Genomic DNA, 9,617 nt, shown 5'->3' with positions numbered 1-9,617 from the left:
CAGGCAGATTCCTGACCATCTGTGCCTTTTATATTGGGTTTCCACATTGTTATGTTGTTTTCACATCCAGAAGCGTTTTCATCGCCCTAATTGTAATATATGGCAGAAGATGCCTCACTAACCATAAACCAGAAACTGGCTTATGAAACAAATTGTGTTGGGGAATCTTGACCTATATTAATAATAGGTGGGGGCTTAAGTTAATTCTTCACAAGGCTGCAAACAGATGCATTCTGGATTGATTGAAGGGATTAAAAATAAAAGCATAGAATACAAGAAATATTTGTAGATAATTACCTACGCTCTGGATAAAAGGAATGTCTAAGCATAAGAGCAGGTAAAGCCACAATGGAAAAGTCACATAAGTAGTTATGTGAAAATAGAATACTTTATGTGTCTTCATAAATATCCAAAAATAAGTAACATAAAGAATACAAATCTGTTATTAACATGCCCAATAATGAATATTATTTTAATCTATAAATAGCTTTTTACACATTAGTAAGAAAGAGATATCCCATATGGTATTCATTTGAAAAAAAACTTTGTTCTCCTTAGTATTTACAAAAGTATAATTAGAGTAACAATGAATTACAACTTATTTGACCCACCAAGTTGGCAAATATTGTGAAAAAGATAATATTTAATCCTGGCAAAGTTGTGGAGAGAGGCAGGTTCAGTTCTGCTTGGTGAGAGTATAAATTGTTAAAATATTTTTCAAACAGTTGGCAGTGTATCAAGAGACATGACCAAGCTCATATCCTTTGACTCAATAATATTCTAAGAACATTACATTCAGTGTATTCTTTGGGAAATTATTTTTGGTTGTAAACTTACTAGTGCATTTTGTTTTCTATAATATAGGTATGAATTTGCATTTTTCCATTTTTTTCAATCAGAAAACAAAACTTTTAAAATTATCATTATCCATGGTGAACTCTAAAATTGGAATCTCTATATTTTGTCATAATTGTATTGTTATTGCCCAAGACAGTTTGAACCTGTTTTGATTATCTGAAATATTTATTGGCCCTCTTACTAATCTTATTATGATACATAATCTTAAAAATTGTATAGAATCCCACTCTCTTCACTGCTCTATTGCAACCTTGACCCCTGTTTCTAAGGGGTAGGTACAAGGTGGAAAACGATTGGAAGAATATGTTAAATTCAGATTAAGTGTTACATAACAGGAAGACATTTTCAAATGCTAGTTGTATTTGAATATGTCAGGAAAGGTAATCTAGGAAGAATAATTTTTCAGGACTTAGGAAACACTGCATAGCCAAGACATTGATTCCTGGCATGTGTGGGTGCTTCCTCAGTCTAACATTGGGGGCTGTAGTTTCCCTCTGACTGTGGCTTCTTCCCTCTGTTGTGTTTGAGTATGGCTGCCTGCTAGTCTGATTCATGTCTCTGCCATGTGTCATGTTATTTCAGTGCTATCCATGTTATTGTTCCATGAAAGTAATTTCTATCTTGTTCTCTGAATGCTCCCACAGCTAGTTCAGTGAAGCCTGTTCACACCCAGGACCCTCTCCTGCTCCGTCCCCTTTCTCTGGCTTGCAGGAACTGAGGGTGGCTTCTGGTGTTCTGGGTGGCTTCAGCATTTCCTTCCTGCCTCTCATCCACTTCGCGATGTAATTCTTCGCACTTTTACTTCCTTTGTAGAGTAGGATGTGATGTCATAGAGAAGGGGACAGGGCTATCCAAATTCTCTCAATTGCTGGGAGGAGCTGCCAAGGTGTGCTGAGGGGCCTGTACTCAGGAAGAGAAACAGGGAGTCCTCCACAGTGAGTAACCCCACTTTCGAGTGTACCCAACTTTCCATGAAAACCTTACCCGGTACGCTGGAGTTTCCTCTTCCGCCCTTTCTGGATTTAATCAGTTTGCCTTTTGGACATGCCCAGTTCAGCTCAATATGCCTCCTTTCTCCCCTTTTTTCTCTGCCCGCTCTCTTTTCTGCCATCCCGTGTCTCTCCCTTCCAGTTTCCCTCTTCCTTGCTTGCTTACTCATGTATGTGTGTGTTTATTGACCTTCTGCCCATACCTGCTATGAGAGACCATTGTTCCCAGCATTGCCTGTCCTTGGGGGTGATGCCCACCCTGTATCTAGTCCACGTGACCACAGCATCGCCTTTCAGTAACTCATGAGTATGAACTGTTCTACAATACTGACGGTTCTTTTTATTTCAAAAATTCTGTTGGCTTTTTTGTTTTCATGTCTGTATCTTTCCTGCCTTTCTTTGTAACCTAATCTTTCCCCCTTTTCAGCTCTTTCATGCAGTTTCCTTCTTGCCTTTTTTAAACCAATATTTTTACACTTTTGTCCTCTTCCCTGTACAGCTGTGCCTATGTTTCTCCCCCCCCCCCCCCTTTGATAGTCTTCAGTCCATCCCTCCCAATAGTCTCCTCTCTGGAGACAGTTTTCCTTCTTTCCTGTTGACATACTTGTTGCTACGCTCTTTCCAGTGTAGCATGTTTTCGATGTTCTTTAAAGAATTGCCATCTGCAACTAAGGGACTGACCAGACTGGGAAAACCGGGGACATTTTCTGGGAAATAGAGGCGAGAACAGAAAAGTGGCCTTAATGGCGAGGAAGGGCAGGCTGTGGATAATTCACTAGATAACCACAAGGAACAGAGCCCCAAGGAGCAGAAGCCTTGCCAGTGACCTCTTTGAAATTTAGCCATTGATAGTAGAAGAGATCACAGAGCTCTTTTGAATGTATTTGGAAGCCTTTTCAATTTAAAATTTGCCTAAAAACTTCTCAATTAATTCTCAATTATTATGATAATTCTGATCTGATAATCATAGTATTCATAAATTAGGACTCTAGAATCATAAAGTTGCATGGGGCCATGACTTGTGCACAGACTCCTGTACAGAAAATTTAAGTATTGGGTTGGCCAAAAGGTTCATTTGGGTTTTTCCATAAGATGTTCTAGAAAAACGCAAATGAACTTTTTGGCTAATGCAATAGGTGTCATCTACCCTTGGAAGAAGTCGTTGTGAGGATACGTGCAGACTTGTTTTCTTGTACTGGATGTGGTCCTCACAGCCCTTGTTCGTGAGTCGTGTGGGGACCATTGCTTACTGCTTTCACTACGTGTAGTTCAGTCCCGGGGTAAATAAAGAGCCTTGATTGCTAGGACTGGTGGTCTAATGCCCGTGGAAGTAATTAACTGTGTCCCATGTTATTTCCCATACTTTGTTCAAAATATCCCCTCCGCTCAAAAATAAGTAGGACAGATGGGGAGAGAAGGAAAATAGGACTCAGTTCATAAAGCTGAGATGGGCTGAACCGGAAGAGGAAGGGGGTTTACTTGAAATGAATTGGAAAAGGCAAATGAAAGGAAACTGAGCTGAACTGGAAGACACACTGTAATGGGATACTTGGGTTTCTGTGTGCTTTCTCTCCATTTGGGCCACGAAGGGTTTTTGTTGTTTTTTAATACAGAAGAAGTTGATCACACTATGAATCCAGTGAGGTTATTTCTGACTAGTGCTTTGTTCTCTGCTGTTGATGGTATTCAGGCTCATGTTTCCAAGCTTTTAGAAATTTAGGAAACATTTTAACAGCCTGAACACATGACTTTAACAATAAAATGTTAGCAATTTTAAATAAAGGAAATTATATGCATTTACTAACTCGGTGTTTTCAGGTTTCACATTACTTTTTTTGTGGTGTATGCCTTTGTGACATTTTTGCAGAATGGCCCCTGTATGTTGCAGAAATTGCCATAAATGTCCAGGAAAAAATTATATCCTATCACTTGCACACCTGACATGTATCACGTAACCTGATTTTGGCATAATAGCCCCTTCCCCTTTAAAATTTGCATGATTCACACACATTTGCATCTTGTATGTTTCTATGCAGTAATCTAGAAGTCTTATGTCTGTCTTTATTTTTTAGGCACTAGAAAAACATCCCAACTCACCAATGACAGCAAAGCAGATATTGGAAGTCATTCAGAAAGAAGGGTTAAAAGAAACAAGGTCAGTATTCGTATTTACATTTTCTGTTTTCTTTGATTAACAGTTGCTACTGATTGCAAAGCAACAGATGTATGTAGCTTTTGATGATGTAGTTGATTGCGAATTAAGTAGCTACCTGCAGATTCTTTGGTGACTGCCAAATATTTGAGTGACCCAAGATTTCCTTGGAACTACTTGTTCACTTAATAAATTAGACTGATAGAGAATGTACTTCATTAACAAGGAGCAGCACTGTGTGAATTTGCCTATAATTGGAGTTACTCATCTCTCTCGTAAGAGAAGACTTTTGTTTCTGAAAGTGACTACTGAAAGAGAAACGTTTTACAGTCTTCACAGATAGACTCCAGGATGTAAGATGAGCTCACTCTGAGAAAATTCAAATTGCCAGTGAACGTGGTTGAAAATTTAGTCCTCTTATATTTAGAATTACTCTACTTGGATAAATTATTGAGTCTTTTTTAAAAAAAAACAGTTTTATTGAGATGGTCATATATCATAACATTTGCCCTTTGAAAATGTACAATTTGTTCGTTTTCAGAACATTCCCCCAAACTGTGCAATCATTACCGCTGTTTAATTTTAGAACATTTTCACCACCCTAAGTGAACCCCATACCCATTAGCAATCACTCCCAATTCCCTATTCTCCCCAGCCCCTGGCAATCACTCATGTACTACAGTCTGTGGATTTGCCTATCCTGGACATTTTGTATAATTGGAATTATACACTCTATAGCCTTTTGTGGCTGGCTTCATTTAGCATCATGTTTTCAGGGTCCACCCATATGGTACCATGAATCAGTACTTCATTTCTTTTTGTTGCCAAATAATATTTTATTGAATGGACGTCAACTACATTTTCTTTATCTGTGGTTATCCTTTATTTTTGTTTAGTTATGAATTTTACAGTGTTGGCTTTATCCAGTAGTTTAGGGCCGTATAAATGATATTACTCAAAGAGAAGAAAGCAATTTGTTATAAGGTAAAATAACCATAGAGCTATCATATGTGTATCTACTCATTCATGTTACATAAACTAAATTTTTTTTAATTGTATAATGTTGCCTACCTGTAAGTCATTGACAAGACAGTGGTCTCAGCCTGGTGAAAATTTAATCCCCTGAATTACCTTTTGAATCTGGTAACTGAGATAGCATCTGCAGAGAGCAATCAATGTCCTCCCAAGACTAACTTTTCCTACAAAATTGGTATTACCTGAAACTCATTACTATAACCTGTGAGTCACATTGGCTTCTAGCTGTTTAAAATGCATCTCTTGCGAGTTTTACCCACGAACATCACAATTTAGTGGTATGGAGGACTCCTAGGCTCAGTTTTTCATCTCTGTTTTAGAGGCTTTATCTGCCTGTTCTGAAGAAGGAGCCCGAGCTAATGTACCTGCAGTGTTTGCAATTATTGTTCCCCACAAAGTGGAGGTAACTTTGGGGAGGAAAGTTGCTGACAGAGCCTAACAACTCTCTTAGGGGGTCCCTTGCTTCTAAGCCAGACGTCAGTATAAGGGGCTCAGGAACAAAACGGGGACGCCTGGAAATTAATATTCTCCTGACTGCCTGTCCGAAACATTTGGGCTATAGCCAGAAGAAAAGAAGGGGTACAAACCTAAAGATCTGAACTCCTGTTGAACGTGGGCTGAGCCAGCGCAGTCTACCAGTGCAAGCGCTCGAAGCTTCTCCTATAAGCAGACACTTGAAATGTGTTCATCATGATCTTCTTCTCCACAGGAGTGAGCAGGCCACTATCAGCTCTTATGTACCTTGAGATATAAAACTCCTGTACCATGGCCATGAGCAGCATTTTAATTACACTTAACCATTGTAACAGCATTTTTTTTTCATATTTTTTCAAGATGCTCATCTTCCCAGAATGGTACATTAAAGGGCTTTAAGTATATGTTAGCAAACAAAACACAAACAACTTCTTTAAAGAGTAAGAAAATTGAAATCGAAAACATAGCTTGTTCCTCTGTAAGTCATTGACCCCTTCATCGTCCCCGTCCTCCGTTATTGTGTCCTGTGAAGAAAAAAAATGTCATTATAAGTACAGATGAACCTGTGTAGGACTGTTTAAAGTTACCTGCAAGGAATTCAGAAGTTAAATAGGAAAAGGAATAGGCCAAGAAAGAGACCATGGTTCTGTTTTAAGTTCTACTTTATAAAATCAACTCTGTGCAGAGGGCTTCACACTGTGCATTTTATGTCCCGTTTCTTTCTGTCTTTTTGAATTCTCGCTCCTGTCAGGTGTGATGGTTCCTTACAACTGCTGTGTCTGTAACCACTCTTCCCTTCTTTTCTAGTCTGCTTATTAGGATCATCTCTAAAGTAAAAGTAGTTCTCAGATTTTTGAGTTTCAGCTTTCCTGTTGTATATTGCTTTAGGGAATAGATTCTGACATTTATTTTTATTTTGTTACCTTTCAAATTCTTAAATAGTTCTCAAGTATTTATGGCAGCAGAGTAAATGAAGTGTAACTGTATCTGTTTTTCTTAAGTAAAGTTACATTTAAAAATTCCATCATCATAAGGTCAAGCATAGCTGTTTCATTTCTAGGTATTTATTAATGATGTGCTTTTCAAGATGTGCAGGCTTTCAGATATGCCTGATTAACTGCAGGGGAGTGACTGTGAAGGTTACTGATGCGCCCATAACCCCCCGGGGGTCTCCATGAATGAGAGGTCATGTTAGCAGCCCTCCCCCAGTCCACCGCTGTGCCTGGCATTTCTGGAAGAGAGAGGATTGGCCCTTTATCCATCATCATTCCAATGCCATTTGTTTTAAAATAACGCCATTTCTTTCCAGAGCTGGGTTGTTGGGGTGTGGGGGGAGGGTTCTTCGTCCTGTGTGTCAGGCAGGTTTCCTATAACACTGGACCTCACTGGACTCTAAATTTGTCCTTGTTTGTCTTCCCGCTGGTCTGTGAACTCCTTATGGGGAGGGTACCCCCACACTCCTGGCACTCAGAAGATACTCAGTAAATATTTGTTGAGCAAACATTCTTCCTCAGGATGTTAACTTGCTGGTCCTCAGTGATGCCTTTGGCTTGCATTTAAAGTTAGAAGCTTCTTTTTGGCTTTACAGGTTGTGTTTTTTAATCCTATTTTTAATTGTTTTAATCAAAAAGAATCTACCAGTTTTGAGGGAATTCCTTTAAATAGATGCATGCCGATCGCCTCTGACAAATGAGTGGTGAACACGTGAGCTTACTGTGCCGTTGCCTGTTCTCAAACACTGTAGGTGCCTCTGGTTGACACTTAAGACTTAAAATAAAAAATATACCAATAATTTTGGCAAAGCTGATATGTTTGTGTTCAATAGATGTGATATTGTTCATTTATTTATTTTTGACATTTTATGGTATGTTTTCTTCTTTCCCAGGGACACTTCAAATTGCATAATTTTCATACAGACAGGATAAAAAGAGAACAGTTCTTTTATATCATGTTCTGTGTATCTTCTTCAAGTTATTGATGAAATGTGTAGTATTTGGTTGCACTCTATTTGGGAAAGCTAGACTGAAATAAGAACTCCCCATGTGGTTTTTAAAAAGGTATATAAATATAGTAAATTGTCAGAAGAACCTAAAGTTTTTGTTAGAGAAAATTAATATGATCATGGCAAGATTTCCCAGAATTTTTTTTAATGAAAATATATTTGGTAAGTTTTAATTCCCTTCTGTATAATAACAGAAGATCTTTATCAATATAATTTTATTCTGGTCCATCTATATTGTACTTGCTTTACTGATTGAGTTATTTCCAGGCTTCTGTTACTTTGTGCTAATGAGTTGTCAACAGTTGATAAGACAAAGCTGTTTGGAATGCTTTTCAGATGATCAGAATCTTATAATCAATCAAAGAGCCATGTTGCTTGCACAGAGAGGATAGAAATGTGCATATTCCAGACTGCAGCTTTTATGGATGGATATTTGATATTCCTGTTTGGACTGCTTGGCTAAACATTCCCACTTCCTGAGGGAGAGAGGGTGCTACTGTGGACTCTAGTCTTGTCTGCAATAATTAAACATATGTTCATAGAAAAAGAGAAAGCAACTGCGGTAACCGGGTTGGTTTGGATGACTTTGGGGGTTGCCTTGCCCTAATTCTGATTTTCTGCTTTTGGCTTGCTTATTCAGAAGTTATAATTCCTTTACAAAGGGGACTGAGGGAGTTTTGATGCCCAAGGATATGTTCTTCTCTGCTCATGTAATTTTTAAAGCAATGCTTCCAGAGAAACATATGCTGTTTTAGTGACACATCCAGGAGCGGTAGGTCAAGGAATGAGGTCTCTAGCATTTACCTAATGAGAGGGGGGCCCCCATTTGTCAGTGGGGATAACTGGTTATGTGCCTGGCATTATTGTTACAAGATACCAGTCATTAATGTAGCATAAACTGTGATACAGTTGGCATATTATTTGATAGTAGGTAAATAGTTTTCTAACGGAGGTGAGGTAGTCTTAAAATAATGGTCAAAAAATCACAGCACGATTAAAAAACCCTCTGTTGGGTTAGGAGCAGGGCAATATTTATAAGGTACATTTATTTTTTAAAAAGTATTTATTTATTTATTTTTGGCTACACTGGGTCTTCATTGCTGCCCATGGGCTTCCTCTGGTTGTAGAGAGCAGGGGGCTCCTCTCTTGTTGCACTGTGTGGGCTTCTCATTGGGGTGGCTTTTCTTGTTGCAGAGCACAGGGGCTTCAATAGTTGTGGTGCATGGGCTCAGTAGTCACAGCTCCCAGGCTCTAGAGTGCAGGCTCAGTGGTTGTGACATGGGCTTAGTGGCTCTATGGCATGTGGGATCTCTTGGAGCAGGGATCAAACCCATGTCCCCTGCACTGGCAGGCGGATTCTCAACCATTGGACCACCAGGGAAGCCCTGTAAGGTACACTTTTACAATACTATAGATACCTTACTTCCAAAAAAAAAAAATCTACGTTCTATTTCATCAACCACTTACAGGGCAGCAACCTATAATTACATATCACAATAGAGACATTTGAAAAAGTTTACAAACAATCTTTCTTGTGCTTGGTATTATTCAGGACATTGACATATTTTTGATTTTGTAATGTGGAGCATGCAGTTGACAACCCAAGATTTTGTAATTATCCTGCTATCAATGAGCGCTTTTTATCCCCCCTGGGAATTCTGAGAATAAATTTCTTGTTCGCTCCTGTCTTAAGGTCTTCCATGTTTTCTGTTTTGCAGTCTTTGTCATGATATTCTGAAATAAGTGTCTTCACTTTGTACTGTGGTTTATTAAAGATGTTGCATTTTTCCAGGGGGATAAAATGTCAAAAAAATTCCATTACCATGTACAGTGAAAAACAATAAAATTCCTTGGCATTTCTCTTGGTGAGATTTACGTTTCTAATTAGTGCTACAGGAGATGCTTCTTTCTCACTGCTGAAATGTTTTGTCTAAAGATAAGAAAGAAACACAAATAATTTCAACTGCAAAATCAATTCTTATTTCCAGACTCCGTGTTGGCATCGCCCCTTTCGTACTGACATGGTGGTCTAGTTTGTGTCAGGGCCTTTTAGAATTATAGTGTTAACACAGCGTCACCCTGCCATGTGCTAACATCTAATTCTCTC

At 38.7% G+C, this 9,617-nt stretch overlaps 1 protein-coding gene across 1 annotated transcript in view; it reads left to right on the top strand.

Annotated features, from left to right (window-relative positions):
* The first annotated feature begins 1,763 nt into the window (after window positions 1-1,763).
* Window positions 1,764-9,617, top strand: part of ASXL3 (additional sex combs like transcriptional regulator 3) — a 163,359-nt gene continuing 155,505 nt past the window's right edge. Inside the window, exons 1-2 of the mRNA XM_010849786.1 lie at window positions 1,764-1,793; window positions 3,920-4,002. Coding sequence (XP_010848088.1) covers window positions 3,947-4,002 — 56 coding nt within the window. The 5' untranslated portion in view covers window positions 1,764-1,793; window positions 3,920-3,946. The remainder of the gene's footprint in view (window positions 1,794-3,919; window positions 4,003-9,617) is intronic.

This window comes from Bison bison, unplaced genomic scaffold (genome assembly GCF_000754665.1).
Source record: "Bison bison bison isolate TAMUID 2011002044 unplaced genomic scaffold, Bison_UMD1.0 scf7180017864286, whole genome shotgun sequence".
Taxonomy (NCBI): domain Eukaryota; kingdom Metazoa; phylum Chordata; class Mammalia; order Artiodactyla; family Bovidae; genus Bison; species Bison bison.
Note: the sequence above shows the minus strand (reverse complement) of the source record. Positions and strands in the feature narration are given on the sequence as shown.